The 17,472-nt window shown below is 36.0% G+C and overlaps 1 protein-coding gene across 4 annotated transcripts; it reads right to left on the reverse strand.

Annotated features, from left to right (window-relative positions):
• Nucleotides 1–547: 547 nt before the first annotated feature.
• Nucleotides 548–9,518, reverse strand: LOC110143792 (high mobility group nucleosome-binding domain-containing protein 5-like). Of its 4 annotated transcripts, none has more exons than XM_070462109.1 (7): nt 9,364–9,518; nt 8,125–8,246; nt 7,604–7,633; nt 7,034–7,063; nt 6,701–6,754; nt 4,408–4,542; nt 548–1,921 (listed from the first exon to the last, which is right to left on the reverse strand). In XM_070462109.1, exons 3-7 carry the CDS (start codon nt 7,613–7,615, stop codon nt 1,127–1,129), a joined length of 1,026 nt encoding a protein of 341 aa, XP_070318210.1. In that variant the 5' UTR covers nt 7,616–7,633; nt 8,125–8,246; nt 9,364–9,518; the 3' UTR covers nt 548–1,126. The 4 variants fall into 4 exon arrangements, with proteins under 4 accessions (XP_070318210.1, XP_070318211.1, XP_020759183.2 ...); XM_070462110.1 differs by lacking the exon at nt 9,364–9,518 and adding an exon at nt 8,812–9,148; XM_020903524.2 differs by lacking the exon at nt 8,125–8,246.
• Between the last annotated feature and the right edge of the window lie 7,954 nt (nt 9,519–17,472).

Consider the following 17,472-nt stretch of genomic DNA (forward strand, 5'->3'; position numbering starts at 1 on the left):
ATTGATAAAACAGAAACAGCTCAAATATTCTTCAACAAACAATGTAGTGTATCAGTGCAATATAATATTATCCATCCATAAAATAAATGTAGTAATGATACATGCTACAACATGGATGAATCTGAAAAATTATTCTAAGCAAAAGAAGCCAGACACAAAAGGCCATGTATTGCATGATTCCATTTCTATGAAGTGTCCAGAATAGCCAAACACATAGGTACAGAAAGCAAATTAGTTGCCAGGGCCCAGTGGTGGGACTGGTTGAGGGGAATGGACAGAGACCTCTAACTGGTACTTTCTTATTTTGGTGGTGAAAATATCATGGAATTAGATAGTGGATGGTGATAGCGGTTGCACAACATTGTGAATATACTAAAACCATAGAATCGTACATTTTGAAATGGCTGAAATGGCTGAAAAGCATGAAATTTTATGCTTATTTTATCTCAGTGCAAATTTTTAAAAATATTTTCATGAACATCACAATAGAAAAAAAAAGCATTAAAATATTTCACTACTGCAATTTTGGAGATATAACAAACTACAATCATCGTTGAAGATAATTTTTATTAAGATAAATCCAATAAAATGTTGTAAATACACATATTATCAGAACTTCCCTTCTGAAATAAACATTTATATTTCTTTTAAAAATGGAATTTCAATTGCATTTTTCCGAAGTAATATCAAAGTTATATTTGGAAAAGATAATTCTAACTCTTACCATTACATGAAAATAGTTCACTTTCTTTATAAAAACAACCTAGAGAACCACAAGAATTTTTGAGAAAATTCTTTTGGGATCTCTCCATTTTGTGAAATTATCACATATAGGAGTAAAATTAAAATTCAAAGATTTAACATATAAATTACAGAAAAGGGTATTCACTGATGAAGTTGAAAGCATACTTTTTGTATATATTCCACCATTATAATCACAAAGCTTATCGATAATAATTCAGTGTTGGGAACTTTGTGATTAATGAACAGTATGAAGATGTTTTGAAACTAAATTGATGTTAAAGAAAAGCTGTGTCTATAAAATATTTGATAAAAATATTCATCTCTATTAACATTGCAACATAGAGGTACATATTACCAAACTATGAAACCATATAGGGCAGCTTTAAGCAATACTCTGAGACTCTTCTTTTTTTCCATCTTCTTTTTTGACCTCTTCTCTTTTGGTTATTTCTTTTCCAATTTCAGCCTTGCTTTCATCTTTTCCATTTCCTCCATCTTCTTTTCCATTTTCTTTCTCTTTTCCTTCTTTATTTTTTTCATCTTCCTTCTCATTTCCACCATCATCCCTTTTTCTATCTTCATCCGTTTTTCCATCTTCTCCTTTTTTCCCATCTTTTTTATCTTTTCCATCTTCAGATTCTTTGCCATCTTCTTTCCCCTTCCCATCTTCATTCTCTTTTTTATCTCTTTTTTCTTTTTCATCTTCTTCCACTTTGTCATCTTCTCCTTTCCCTTTTCTATCTTTTCCCTCTTCTCCCTCTCCAGTTTCTTTATCTTCTTCCTCTTTCCCATCTTCTTCTTTCCCTTTTCTATCTTTTCCCTCTTCTCCCTCTCCAGTTTCTTTATCTTCTTCCTCTTTCCCATCTTCTTCTTTCCCTTTTCTATCTTTTCCCTCTTCTCCCTCTCCAGTTTCTTTATCTTCTTCCTCTTTCCCATCTTCTTCTTTCTCTTTTCTCCCTTCATCTTTTTTTTCATCTTCTTTCCCTTTTCCATCTTTGTCCTCCTCTATATCTTTTCCTTTCACTTCTTCCTTATTTTGATCTCCATCTCCTTTTTCATCTTTTTCATCTTCTTTTCCATCTTTTGCCACTACCTCTTTCTTTTCTTCTCCTTCTTCTTTGATATCTTCAATTTTTTCTTCTTTTATTTCCTCTATTTCTCTTTCAGGAACTGGTGCCTATAATGAATATAGAAGAAAAACCAAGATTTGTAAATTTGGAACCAAGACAGAATTATAGCTATCTTATTAAATAAAGTACTTTCCCTGTGGAAAAGGCCTCCTAAACAACATGTCAAAAGGAAGCATATGAAACAGGATTAATGAAAGTATCTCTACATAATCATGCACAAATAGACATTTGGAACAATAAATTTGGAAAAACCTATTCATATAAATAATTTTTATTACAAATATGAGGAAACAGTAAATACAGAAAAAATGACATATTCTCTATCAATAATTCTCAATGAGTAGTATATACATATACAAAATATATTTCTTGAAGAAATAATACATTTTATTTCTATATTGGTGATATTTAGGTTTACTTTGTAAAAAGTTAGTTGAAAAGTCTTTTACCAGATATCATAGGATCAGTTACAAAAGATTTTCCCTATATGCACAGGTTTGATTTATAGATTTGGCACTAAATCCCATTTTCATTGTTTTAACTATAATACTGAGAAATGTGGTAAGATAAATATGCAAAGCAAGACCTATTGGAAACATAAACGTACTGATTTGCTTTGCAATCTGAAGAGGGAAAAAGACTCATATGATCTCAAAAAGGGATTTACAAATAGCCCACGTACTGACAAAAGTTATAGAGGATCAGTCTATATTTAAGAAGACAGTCATTAGATTATTAAGTCATGATCATTGGCATTGTTCTATTGATATAAGTGCTAACCCATTGCTCCCATACCCATTCCTGAAAATTCTCAAATTTTAAATTCATTTTCTTTCTTTTCCTCTTATTTACCACTATACTATATGATGTACACAGAATGTATGTGTCCCTCAAAATTCATATGATGAAACCTAATTTCCAAAGTGATGGTATTTGGAAGTGAGGCCAATGGGAGGTGATTAGGTCATGAGGGTAGAGCCCTCATGAAAGGGATTTATGTCCTTATAAAAGAGGCCCCAGAGAGCTCTCTCACCCTTTTTATGGTGTCAGGACACAGCAAGAAGACTGCCATCCATAAACCAGGAAGCAGGTCTTCTGTTCAGTTCAGGTCAGTTCAGTTGCTCAGTCGTGTCTGACTCTTTGCGACCCCATGAACCACAGCATGCCAGGCCTCCCTGTCCATCACCAACTCCCAGAGTCTACCCAAAATCATGTCCATTGAGTCAGTGATACCATCCAACCATCTCATCCTCTGTTGTCCCCTTCTCCTCCTGCCCTCAATCTTTCCCAGCATCAGGGTCTTTTCAAACGAGTCAGCTCTTCGCCTCAGGTAGCCAAAGTACTGGAGTTTCAGCTTCAACATCAGTCCTTCCAATGAACACCCAGGATTGATCTGCTTTAGGATGGACTGCTTGGATCTCCTTTTGGTCCAAGGATTCTTCTCCAACACCACAGTTCAAAAGCATCAATTCTTTGGCACTCAGCTTTCTTTATAGTCCAACTCTCACATCCATACATGACTACTGGAAAAACCATAGCCTTGACTAGATGGACCTTTGTTGACAAAGTAATGTCTCTGCTTTTTAGTATGCTGTCTAGGTTGGTCATAACTTTCCTTCCAAGGAGTAAACATCTTTTAATTTCAGGGCTGCAATTACCATCTGCACTGATTTTGGAGCCCAAAAAAATAAAGTCAGCCACTGTTTCCACTGTTTCCCCATCTATTTCCCATGAAGTGATGGGACCAGATGCCATGGTCTTAGTTTTCTGAATGTTGAGTTTTAAGCCAACTTTTGCACTCTCCTCTTTCACTTTCATCAAGAGGCTCTTTAGTTCTTCTTCACTTTCTGCCATAAGGGTGGTGTCATCCGCATATCTGAGGTTATTGAGATTTCTCCCGGCAATCTTGATTCCAGCTTGTGCTTCCTCGAGCCCAGCATTTCTCATGATGTACTCTGCATAGAAGTTAAATAAGCAGGGTGACAATATACAGCCTTGATGTACTCCTTTTCCTATTTGGAACCAGTCTGTTGTTCCATATCCAGTTCTAACTGTTGCTTCCTGACCTGCATACAGGCTTCTCAAGAGGCAGGTCAGGTGGTCTGGTATTCATATATCTTTCAGAATTTTCCAGTTTATTGTGATCCACAGAGTCAAAGGCTTTGACATAGTCAATAAAGCAGAAATAGATGTTTTTCTGGAACTCTCTTGCTTTTTCGTTGATCCAGTGGATGTTGGCAATTTGATCTCTGGTTTCTCTGCCTTTTCTAAAACCAGCTTGAACATCTGGAAGTTCACGGTTCACGTATTGCCAAAGCCTGACTGACTTCCCAGCCTTCACAGTTGTGAGAAATAAATTTCTGCTGTTTATAAGCCACCCAATCTGTGGTATTTTGTTACAGCAACCTGAACAGACTAAGACACTATGGAGTCATACTCATTTAATATTTCTCAACTTTTAAACTACAAGGCAAACAAGATTTCTTTCAGTTGAATCCATTGTTAAACTTTCAAATGGACAAATGGAATGTACCTCTATAATTTTTGCTCCTCCATTTTCAGCAGTTTCATTGTTGTATTCTTTAACAACTTCTTTCTTCGTTTCAGCTATGGTTTCGGCAATTGCATCTGTGTCTTTTCCCATCATATCATTTTTGGTCTTCATTTTCTGTCCAGAAACACAAAACAATAAAAAATAAATACAGAATTTAATTGGTATGTTGATTAAATGGCACGATTATTTTACCAGCTGTTGTAATAGTTTATGGAAAAGCTTTAAAATACTTTCAGTGTCATTATAAACTTGAAATGGCATTAAAATGAGTACTATTACTCTGATATAAATCAAAGTTTCTCTCAGATGAGAAGCAACAAGTTAGAATGCTGACCAGTAGCTACTCAGGGCCAATTGCCAGCATCAGGTTAAAATTTGATAAATTAATTATCTTTGATTAGAGGGGACCAGTTTATCCCTGTCATGTCTAACAATTAGAAATAGGGTTTTTGATTGCAGAGCCTCCATTGTTAATAATCAAGAAAAATACTAAGTTAGGGAGAGCACCAATTTAAATACATTTGAAAGAGATCACTTGGGGATATTAGTGATTCAATACATAGGGCTACACGTTTTAGAATGATTTGAATCATGATTTCTTTATAAGAAAGCTCTTTGCCCTATGTGTGTATGTGGTAGAAAGGGCACTGGATTAAGGGGCCAGCGAACATGTGTTTTAAATCTGGATCTGTTTCTTGTTTGATGTGACCTTGAGCAAAAGCATAATTTTCTCTGTGTTTATTTTTTCAAATGTAAGAGAGAGTAATATCACCTACCTACCAGGATGTTGTATGAAGCAAATGATAAAATATATGTGAAATTACTTTGGAAACTGTAAAATGCAATATGATGTGTTATTATCCTTTTATCACATGAGAAACTGAGAGCCAAGGAGGGTGAAGTGTTTTTATATTATGTTTTATTCTAGCACTTTTTTAAAAAGAAGAAATAAACAGTGTTTACTATTTTAACAAATTATAAGTTGAGTATTTAATTTTATAAATAGTGACCTTGAAATGTGAAATAGAGAAAAACCAAATAGAAACTTTCTCTTCTGTTGTCATTTACTATGATTAATCAAACTATGGCCATAGTTTTAGCAAGGTCTTTTAATCAAGGATTTCAAAGCATTTTATGAATACAACTGTAATGTAGTTTCTTCAATCACAAAATTATGGGATTAGATGATTTCTAACGTTTCTGCTAGTCTTAATGTTTTCTGATGTTAAGAATTCAACCCAAAGCCAGTGCTCTAAGACAACCTAGAGGGGTGAGATGGGGAGGGAGGAGGGGTTTAAGAGGGAGGGGACATATATCATATGTATACCTGTGGCTGATTCATGTTAATGTATGGCAGAAACCATCACAATATCATAATGTAATTGTTCTCCAATTAAAAATAAAATAAAATTAAAGAATTCCACCTATCCTTAAAACATCAACAATGCCTCAATAAAGAATTCTAAAATGAAATAAAATCATATTATATTCACAAACATTTACATGTAAATAAAAGTAAATATAGGGGGGAAAGTAAGCTTAATATTGAGGCTATTTCCATTTTTAATATTTTTCTAGCCACAACACCAGAACATAGAAGCCTATATGAAATCAATTGTGTGCATTTGGAAATAATGTATGTGGAAGCACTTTGGAAATTGTTCAGTATTATCAAAAGTTAGTTACTATTATTATCACAAAACATTACTTTGGTTCCTATAGTTTACACCTTGTGTTTTCCCAGGAATGTTGGTATTGTAACTGTATGAAGTCAAAAGCATGTACATTTTATGGGCCTATCCAACTAAACTTTTGTTTTGTCTCTTCCTAGGGAAAATGTCAATACACAATAGACAACCACAGAACACAAACAAATATTTCCTACTCAAAGGGCTGACATGTACCATATGGTATGATGTATAATGTAATATGGGGCTTCCCTGGTGGTTTAGTGGTAAAGTATCTGCCTGACAGTGTTGGCGAGGCAGGTTTGATCCGTGGGTTGGGAAGATCCCCTGGAGAAGGAAATGGCAACCCACTCCAGTATTCTTGCCTGGGAAATTCCATGGATAGAGGAGCCTGGTGAGCTACAGCCCATGGGGTTGCAAAAGATTCAGACACGACCTAGCAACCAAATCACAACAACAACAAATAATGTAATATATGACTAACTGAAAAGAAAATAAAGCAAAATGATCAACTATATGCCTTTCCAAAAAACTGTTTCTGAAGAAAAGTAAGTTTCTCTCAATATTGCTTGCTGAATATTTACCCTTGGAGTTGATGTTCTTTTGGACTTCAACTCTGGTATAACGGGCACAGGCAACTAAAAAAAAAAAACAAAAAAACTGCAAATTATGGGGAAAGAAAGAGAAGACATCATAATTGAAGAAAGATCACTAACTGAAATTCAACTTTGTGATTAAAATAAATGGGTGTAGTTCAAACTGAAAACTAGGACAAAAATATTTCCTTGGTGAGAAAGTTTTTTCTTAAAACATCAAAAGTAAATCTTGTATTAAATGACTAACATTGTCCAGGATCCCCTGAAGTCTAAAATTACATTTTACAATACACGGGCAACTTTTAAATAAAGACTACTTACAGCAGACAGTCTGGCTGATCTTCTCTTTGGCTATAAGTTAAAAATAATTATCCGTTAAGAAAATTATGGATACACAAAACTAGAAATATTTATATTGCAGTGAAAGTATTTAGTGTAACACTATATATATGTTGTCATTAAGAAGTATTGTAAGCTTGATTAGAAAGTATCATTGAACAAATAAAAACATAAGCTTTGATTTTTCCCTTCTCTGGACCCTTCATATGCTAAAGAAAAAAATTCCAAATTAAATTTCAATTGCTAGGCTAAATTAACACAATGGCTAGTAACAGTATATTTAGAAATGAAAATATAGCCCTTTCTTGCAAGTCGACAAAGCAATTCTTTCGTTCACACTCTCTCCAGATCTTAAACACAATACCATCCTATGTCCCAAGAAGTTTGGAGTTTTCAATACCTACTATTTCTGAGAGAGAAAACTGGCATACCGTATTGGTACTCATATGGTACAAATACACTAACCAGCATTTAGGTTTTAGCTGCTCAAGTGTCAAGTTTATAAAACAAGTGATTTTTTTTCAGACAGACTCTAAAACTAAAGAAACTCACCTCTTGCTTCATATCACCTTGATCTGCAGCCTATACAGGAGGGAAAACCACACAGAAATAAGGTCATCAATATAAATGTATAGATCTGAAAATATTGCCTATAGATTGCAGTCTGCAATATAACAGCTTATGACTTTTTCCTGGATTTCTGCTCAAGTAGCCACCCGTTATTGCCTAGTAGCATGCTGTCTACTAACGTGCAAATATACACCAAGATGCAAATGAATTCCCAAGACATGTTTATACAACTGATAGTCATTTTCATCCTTTTGTATAAACTGTATCTCCTAAAAACAAACTTTAATTTTAAAATCCACCTGTTGTAGCCCGTGTTAAAGCCAAAAAGGATGAGGGAGGGCGAGCAGAATGAAGGGCGGAGCTTCATGCAACTTCCCCGTCTGTTTAGACTCACGCTTGAGATGTAATTGTACTTATCTGACTCTCACTTATCCCCTCCAAGTTCTGCAGACAAGAACTACAATCCCCACAATGCTTTGCGGCGGCGGGGGGGGGTGGGTTACCTCTTTGTTAAAACGTCAGCGCGTTTTATTGAGAAGCCGGCTGCGGATTTTAAAACTTCCCGCCACTACCTGCTACAAGGTTGCTGTCAGCTCTGTAAAATCGCAAGATCCATTGCACAAGCCTAGAAAAGCGCAGCGGCGGGAATCACAGGAAGGGGGTTGGTGATTAGAAACCATTGCTTTCTGTCCTTTTAGACTGGGAGTTACTAAGCTATCGCACGAGTCATACAGCCTCAGAGCACCGTGGAATTTCAGTCTTATTCCTATTTCTAAAAATAGGGAAGACAAACGAATAGAGAGGAATAATACTTAAAAAAATCATAACGCCTTACATTAGCACAGTATTTTACAATTTTATCAAGCAACGAAACAGCGATCGATTTCACTTCTAAGGGACCCGCCTCCCCAACAAACAAACAAGCAAACAGATCAACACTGAGTGTGAATTTCTTTCTTGTCTAAGAGAGGAGTCATGATTTTTTAAGTGAGGGTTTGCAGGAGACCAGCAGCCCTTCAATAGCTCATATCAATTATTCGTGTCTAAAGTGAGCAAATCCACGCTACCCCAAGATAAGCAATAGTTTATCTGACGCATTTCTCTTATCATTCTTCCACATTTAGACAGTGAACTTGGAGAGTCTCAGACCTCTCGGGCCTAAAGTTGCTATTACAGCGGTGAATCTCTACCTTCTCCAGGACAGTTTGAAGTCTGCGCCGCCTAATGGCACAGGATTACCACTGCAAAGCCCTCTGGCTTGACATGAAGTGGAGGAAGGAAAAAAAAAAAGAAAAAGAAAACGGGAAGAACAAAGGCAAATAAATACGGGAGAAAGCCATGGCCTTCGTACCCCGAAACGGGACGGTTCCCGGAGGAAAGCTGGAGGCTGAGGAGGAAATTAGTGTCTGAAAGTGTGGTTGGGAGAAGCGTTCTCCAATAGGGTAAGCGGAGGAACGGGGGTGGGGTAGGAAGCGACAGCACAGCGCTATGGCTGTTTGTAATTCAGCATGGAGACACCTCTCAAGCGATTCTTTCCCTTAAACAAAACACGCCAAAAGTGAACTACCAGTTGCGTGAAAGACCATCCTCAACCTTATACTAACCGATATTTGCCCTTCCCTCCCCTTAGGCACCTCGCAAAATCGAACTAGAAGCCAAAATGCTTTTTAAAAAAGTCTCTGTCGATTAGGAAATATGTATTTCAGTCGCTAATACCCCTTCTATCTTCCTATTTCACTTACCTTTCTTTTGGGCATTGTTGCAGCTCTCTATAGGAGATCTTAGCAGTCAGCAGAAAAAAAGCCGAAAGCAGTCTATACACGACCGCTCAGAGAGCAACTGGGTTTTCAATGAACTACTTAAAGTACGACCTGTACTTGCCTTCAAAAAAAAAAAAAAAAAAAAAACCTCTCGTTATTGGCAACATTAAGCGCACCAAGACACAACCGGACTACGTGAATGGTTAGCAGGAATGGGAGCCAAATTGGAGTGACAGGCTGTCAGACCAATAAGGGGAGTGACAAGCCCAGGGGGCGTGGCCCACGGACTCCTGAAGCCCTCGAAGGTTGCCTGCTCCGACTGCTGGTGGGGTAGAGGAGCACCTTGACTTAGTGGACACAAAGGGCTGAAGCATAAAACTGGCGGGAAAGCTGGGGTTGTCCTTATCGGTTCTCTTTTCTTTTTTTCCTTTATGTAGTAATAACAGGAGAAAGTCACTGCACTTGCTTTCTCCACGGTCTCCAAAAGTTTCTTCCTGGAAGGAAAGTGCTTTTCAGATAGGACTGGGCCTAGGCTCCAATCTTTCCATTCTACCTTTGGCAGGAGGATGTAGATAACATGAGACGAGTACTCGTTTAGAAAGTAGAAAAGAGTGGAGCTGTTTCTCAGGTTGTGGGGACTTTGCGCCACACTAGAATTGTGGTCCTGGCAGGATCAGGGTGCCAAAACGGGGCATCTTTCACAGACGGAGAGCCTCAAAACTTGAAACTGTAAGAGCAAGAGGAACCTGAAGGTGGGGACATCTGATAGATGCCATTATCCCACTTGGTGGGAGTTCACCAAGAATTTAATGGGACTCTGTGTGAGGTAATAACACAGGACTATCTAGAGGAAAAAGGCTGATACAATGGATTATGAATCCAAAGGTGGCATTTGGTGAAGGAACTCGGGAAGATACCATACATGAAAGTATTTAGGACACAGAGCCTGGACTAGGATAAAGCAATTAAAGCACTCACTTCTGGTGCAAATTTAAGGATGCACCCCAGACTCAGGAGATTAGGATGAGGCCGTTGAGGTGAATTATGCAAGTGTAGAGTGCATGTGTTCTAAATCGTTTCAGTCATGTCCAACTCTTTCCAACCCTGTGGACTGTAGCCCTCCAGGCTTCTCTGTCCATGGGATTCTCCAGGCAAGAATACTGGAGTGGATTCCCATGGCCTTCTCCAAGGGCTGACCCAGGGATGTAACCTGCATTGGGAGGCGAGTTCTTTACCACTAGTGCCACTTGGGAAGGCCCGCAAGTGTAAGGTAGGATCTTGTTTTTATTTAAAATTGATATTTTGTTTATCAATGAACTTTAAAAAAAATCTTTAATTAGCTCTTTAAAGTAGTGCATTAAACATTTATCTTTATTACTGAGTTTTGGGGTGCCCCTTATCATTTGTGTCTGAGTGCCCCCTAACCTCACCCTAGTCTTAGTTATCTTTAGGTGGCTTTCTACTTTAGAAGAGGCCTTTATTTGCTTTCAAAGGTAGTTCATGAGCCCTAAAATTTGCTAGAATGGGGGTGTGGATTGGTGAATAAGGTACTTGAAGATAATAATGGGCAAAAATGTAGGATTTTGAACCACTTTCTCAGAATGCCTTGGTTTGGTTTTTAGTAACAGCTAATTGGGTTTAACCATGTTCCAACAACAGCTGAAATCCCTATGCTGAAAGGTTGATTAAAAAAGGAAATTAACCTTTTGAACAGTTACTTAAAAGAAGAAATCCATTTGTGTTCATGTGGATTAAAAATTATAATAATCATTTTAAAAAAGGAATATTCATAGCTGCTATAGAATACCAAATAATCCCTTCAAACTGAAATACAGCCTAAGAGAAGAACCCATCATTTATACCATTGCCCATTCTTCCCCTCACCTACAGTGTGGAATTAAACAGATCAGGTAGTAAAGACTGACTGCAGCTCGGTTTCTCTCCTCCAACCGCAATGCATTCTGATTTAAGTAGGTAAATCAGAAAGACATTTAAATTTCTTCCTTTCCCCACAGTTATTGGGATCATTCCTAGATTCTAGATGCTTCTTTTTTTCTTTTTAAAAAATTATTTATTTTAATTGGAGGCTAATTACTTTACAATATTGTAGTGGTCTTTGGTGAAGGCATTTTTGGGTGAACCTAGATATGTTTCAATCATTTTATTTACCAAAAGTTAGAAAGTAAACACAAAATTTGGGTTCAATATAAGGATTGCTTCATAAGGATAAGGAGAAGCATGAAAGGAATAAAAAATGTGTCAACACTGGAACACATTCAACAAATTTGCATTTAGCATTATTTTGTGAGTTGGATTTTATTTTTATGGACTAGTCTATAAAACTATAAAACTCTGAGGTATGCAAAGTTGCATCACAGTTTCTGCCCTTAAAAATTTAGGATAAAGCAAACAGATGCACACATATTTATAAATCAAAAAGTTGCTTGTATCATGCAAGTGGTGCAATCTGAATTTAATAATAAAATAGAAAGAAACTATCATTTAGGACTAAGATCATTGGAGAAGTTTTTTGCTGAGGAGGTAGTATTTGACTTGGCTCTGAACTATCGGATAAATTGTTACAGCAAATGCAGAGGCAGGGAAACTGTGTGCTTGTTTGGGGAACAGAATGCCTAGTCCAAGTGAATTGAAACAAATGATCATGAGAAATCTTGGGAGGCAAGGCTTAGTTTTAAGGCAAAGGAAAAATGTGCAGGTCAGTGGACTCTAAGATTCCTCTTAAGTTTGTCAGCAATTTTTCTTTTTGGTCAGTTTCCCTTTCTTCTGGTCTAACCTGTTGCATCTGTGATTTGTACCTTATCCAATTGAAAAAAATAGTCATGCATGCATAAGAAAATTTTCTAAGGTTGAAATATTTCTTTAATTTCTGAACACCACCCTCATGTTCTTCTTTTCAATCATTAAGTATGATAGTCTTTTGTGGAAACCAATCTGTCCTAGGCATTTTTCCTTTGCTATATTATTACCTCTGATTGCAGTCCTATTCTCTTATACCTTTGCTTATCAAATGTCTATCAAGTAGTTCAGACCCAAGTAAAATTACCACTTCTTTGACAAAAGCCTTCTCCAATCATTTCAGTCCTAAAAGATTCCACCTTCTTGTTAAACTATAGACTTTAAATTGTATCACTCATATGATTTAAGCAAGCTTTGATATTTTCCACCAACCACTATCATACAACTTCATATTGACTTAAAATTGTACATACTTATTTTTCCTTACATAAATATTTTCTCAGCACTCTGTTTCTCTCTCTCTCTCTCTCTCTCTATATATATATATATATATATATATCCTATAGAATTCCCTAACTTTAAAACTATTTTTCTAAAATTGAGAAATTATTCCTTAAGTAAAATTTTTTAAAAATGAAAGTTGCTCAGCTGTGTCCAACTCTTTGTGACCCCATGAAATTCTCCAGGCCAGAATACTGGAGTTGGTAGCCTTTCCATCCAGGGAGTCTTCCCAACCCAGGGATTGAGCCCAAGTCTCCTGCATTGCAGGTGGATTCTTTACCAGCTGAGTCACAAGGGAAGCCCAACTATACTGGAGTAGATAGCCTATCCCTTCTCTAGAGAATCTTCCCGACCCAGGAATTGAACCAGGGTCTCCTGCATTGCAGGCAGATTCTTTACCAACTGAGCTATCAGGGAAGCCCTAAGTAAAATTTTTATGTTTATATAATTGTCAAAGTAAAAATTATATTGGCTCATTTTAAAAAATGCATTGGCTTATTTCTCTTTTTAAATTAGTTATTTATAGTGGGCATGTTCTCTGTGCACTTGAGAAGAAAATGATAGATAACTAATAAAAACCTACTATATAGCACAAGGAACTCTACTCAGTGCTCCATGGTGACATAAATGCAAAGGAAATCCAAAAACAAGGGAATATATGTATACATATAGCTGACTTGCTTTGCTGTACAGCAGAAATTAACACAACAGTGTAAAGGAACTACAGTCTAATAAAAATTTTCAGAACAAATTGTTTATTAATGACAAAGAAGGTTGATTGCTGGACAATTCTCCACAGGATTCTCTAATTTCCCCTGGGTATTAAGCATGCCTACTGCCACTATCAAAATTTACATTAGCTGTAGCATGCCCATTTAGTAATCATTGGGAAATGACACAGAAAGATACAAAAAATTATAAAGGAAAAATACCAATATTAAAATGTTTGAGACAGATAATTCAAAAGAAAGTATTAAGTGTTTATGAGAAAAGGGTTGCCAGTTGGTTAAGATAAAAGAGGTCTTCAAATGTTCTGTATATTCATAGTTTAAAATGATATATATGTTGCACTATTGTAAGTATTTCTCCAAATACTTCTTTGCATGAAATGGGATCTCAAAAATACTGTTTGATTAGTAATAACTATCTTCTTTCCATATTAAATTATCTTTAATTTTGGCCTCATCCATTGTCATTAAAATACATATTATATTTCTAAAAATTGAAAAAAATAGAATTATTGTTGTTAGCAAATAATGAGGAGATTATGTAATTAACATTATGTAATTCAAATTTGTGTTTTACATGCATTGTCAGTTGGTGCTTTCAGCGGGCAAAATAAATGGTAACTCTACAGTGAGCCAAAATACATAAATACACTTATTTTTGAGACTTCTATAAAATTGATCTGAGTAATTTGCTAAGATTTCACTTAGAATTTAAGTGACAGAACTTACCTGAGACACAAAAATTATATTCCTGAAGACATAAGTCTTCCCATAACTTATGTTTATTCACTGTAGGCCAGAGACTAATAATTAATGAGTGATCCCTGATATGAAGGATCTGGAAAGTAGGTTTCCAATGGTAAAAATGATGGAGCTGCTTTCTAAGGAAAATAAAGGAATATAAATCAGTTTTATGTTTTTATTGCAAAATGTCTACCTACTTTCAAAATGATTATTTGAGGGAATATTATTTTTAGGTTCTTAGACCTTAAAGCTTAAAGGAGGCTGTTGGAGATTTCTAGTTTAATCACTTTGGAATACAGATGAATAAATTCTAATCCAAGGTGTTAAATGACATGCCCAAGATCATCTATTAAATGCACAGTAGGTATTTTTGGTTGTGTACTAAAAAATGTATCTGTGGTTGTGATATTAACAATTATATAGCTTATGCAGAAATGTTAGTAACTATACAGTCCATAGAATTCTCCAGGCCAAAATACTGGAGTGGATAGCCTTTCCCTTCTCCGGGGGATCTTCCCAATCCAGGGATCAAACCCATGTCCCCCGCATGGCAGGCAGATTCTTTACCAACTGAGCTACAAGGGAGCCCAAGAATACTGGAGTGGGTAGCCTATCCCTTCTCCAGTGGATCTTCCTGACCCAGGAATTGGACTGGGGTCTCCTGCATTGCAAGCAGGTTCTTTGCTAACTGAGCTATCAGGGAAGCCCAAACTATAAGGCATATTTGACAAAAACAGCTTTTGTTCAATGCCAGTTTCTTCAAAATTCAAGAAGAAACTCTGGCCATCAGCCTGCTTCAGATACTTTTTTTATGCTTATTTACTTTTTTTATGCTTATTTATGTTTATCAATGGATCCTCATTTCATCTATAGTCTTTTGTAAAATAGAAATCATAGAATTTTATTTTTTAATAACATAACTTTTAAAATTTATTTTAATTGGATGATTGCTTTACAATATTGTGTTGGTTTCTGCCATACAACAATGTGAATCAGCCGTAAGTATACATATATATCCTCCCTCTTGAGCCTTCCTCCCACCCCCGCCATCCCACCCCTCTAGGTCTTGACAGAGCACCAGGCTAAGCTACCTGTGTTATACTATACAGCAGCTTCCCACTAGCTATCTGTTTTACACGTGGTAGTGTATATAGGTTAATGTTATTCTATCAATTTGTCACACTTTTTCTTTATGATCTTAAACTTGAATTCTCTAGTCAGTTTTCAATGACCTCAAGAAAGTAGAAAACATTGGGGAGAGAAATTCTACTTTCACATTTTGTTTTTTGGTCTAAGGTAATTCGAGGGAATGTGGATTTTTCACCTAGTGCTAAGTCACGTAAGTCATGTCTGACTCTTTGTGGCCCTTGGACCATAGGCCCCCAAGCTCTTCTGTCCATGGAATTCTCCAGGCAAGAGTACTAGAGTGAGTTGCCATGCCCTCCTCCAGGGGATCTTCCCGACCTAGGGATCGAACCCACATCTCCTGCATCTCCTACAGTGCAAGTGGATTCTTTACCCTCTGAGCCACCTGGGAAACCCTAGATCCCTTAAATTTACTAAATTTTATCTACTGTACTTTGTGGTTTTGGTATGGTTAATATCTACTCATTTGAAAAGACCCTGATGCTGGGAAAGATTGAAGGCGGGAGGAGGAGGGGATGACAAAGGATGAGATGGTTGGATGGCATCACTGACTCAATGGGCATGAGTTTGAGTAAACTCCGGGAGTTGGTGATGGACAGGGAGGCCTGGCGTGCTGCGGTCCACAGAGTCGCAAAGAGTCGGACACGACTGAGCTGAACTGAATATCTATTTTTGCATGAAATATGAGACTTTTAAAATCTTAAAAATTTTCTGATAGTTTAGCATCAGCCTTGTCTTACAAAAACATAAATATTAATCCATAGCTTATAAACTACTCAGATGTAAATTGGGACACTTCTACAAGGTGTATGGCATCTTTAGTTTAAAACAATTACATTTTGGCTTTTTATATTTTAATTTACCTTAATGGTCCAAGCTTCTTCCATCTCATTAGAAAGCTCAGTAATGCTGGTTATCCTTATAAAAATAATTTAGAAAAAATTAATAGGAAATTCCCTCATGGTCAAGTGGTTAAGACTAGGCACTTTCACTACATAGGCTCAATTTCGATCCCTGGCCAGTGAACTAAAATTCCACAAGCCATGCAGAGTTCCCCTTCTCCATAAAAGAATTAATAAAAAAAAGTTGATAAATATCCTATGCTGTCTAATTGAGATTAGAGCCTATTTTTAATAAAAGTCAGATAAGAAAGAGTGTAGAGAAGAATAGAGAAAATAAGATCCTCTGAAGAAGAATCATTAAGAAATAATCTTTAAAGAATCATTTTGAGGACATTATTTATACACGTCTGTGTTCTTAAATTCTAAGGACCTGGAAGTAAACATTTACTGCAAGTATTTACTGCAATAAGTATTCCCTAATAAGCAATAAGTATTCCCTATTACTTATTTTTCAAGGAATCATTCTTTTTGTTTGTTTGTTCCTATCCTGTTTTTATTGTCAGTCTATGTTCAATTTGTTTGTTAAACAATAGCTGACATGCTTCACTCATTTCCCATTTGCTTAAAACCTGGGAAATTGTAACTTATACTGAAGTGAGTAGTCATTCAAGCAAATGGGCATGCTCAATTTTTATAAATTTTAGTGACAATATTATAAATCTACATTTATATGTATATTTATTATTGTAAGTAAACTAAGTATATCTTTGGAGTTTCTTCCCTTGGTTTCAGTGTCAAATTGTCTAAATGCAAATAAGATATTTTTAAAAATATGCCAATAGTTTATTTGTTGGATTATAATTTGTTTAGTCTTTTTCATGTATATATTCATTGCTGATTCAAATTAAAGGGAAAATAGACTTACTCCCTCAGTCTCCTTTTGCTTTTATGTTCTAGTTTACTTCTAAATTTATTGTAATTGTCACTCAGCACTTGATTTCTTCTGTATAAGGCCCACACTGGAGATTTTTAGAAAGTAATACAAGCTAGTTTGGTTCATTAGGCATGTTTTATTCTGTGAAAAACATTATTTGTGTAGCTCTTAAAAGCAGAAAAATTATTTTGTGAGCTTATGTTAACTTTTGCCCATTAAAGTAGCATCCAACTATATTTAATCATCTTAAAAAGTTTATATTTAAAATAATTGTGGCAGGATAATTTATTTAAATATTAATTTGTATATCTTTTTTCAATTCAAGAATTAACCAAATTTTTGTGTTTCTTCCCCTCAGCCAGTGACTGATGGCTATGCTTTGAGAACTACACTGGCTAAGTTCTAGGAATTATGGAACTTGTTTGTCAAAGGGAAGTTG

The sequence above is a fragment of the Odocoileus virginianus genome, chromosome X (genome assembly GCF_023699985.2).
Source record: "Odocoileus virginianus isolate 20LAN1187 ecotype Illinois chromosome X, Ovbor_1.2, whole genome shotgun sequence".
In the NCBI taxonomy this organism is placed as follows: domain Eukaryota; kingdom Metazoa; phylum Chordata; class Mammalia; order Artiodactyla; family Cervidae; genus Odocoileus; species Odocoileus virginianus.

Excerpts from the sequence above, each read along its gene's own strand:
- LOC110143792 (XM_020903524.2), bottom strand. Across the intron at positions 6,755-7,033 it reads GATCAGCCAGACTGTCTGCT|TTGCCTGTGCCCGTTATACC; the intron begins GTAAGTAGTCTT and ends TTTTTTTTTTAG. Across the intron at positions 4,543-6,700 it reads AAAGAACATCAACTCCAAGG|AAAATGAAGACCAAAAATGA; the intron begins GTAAATATTCAG and ends GTTTCTGGACAG.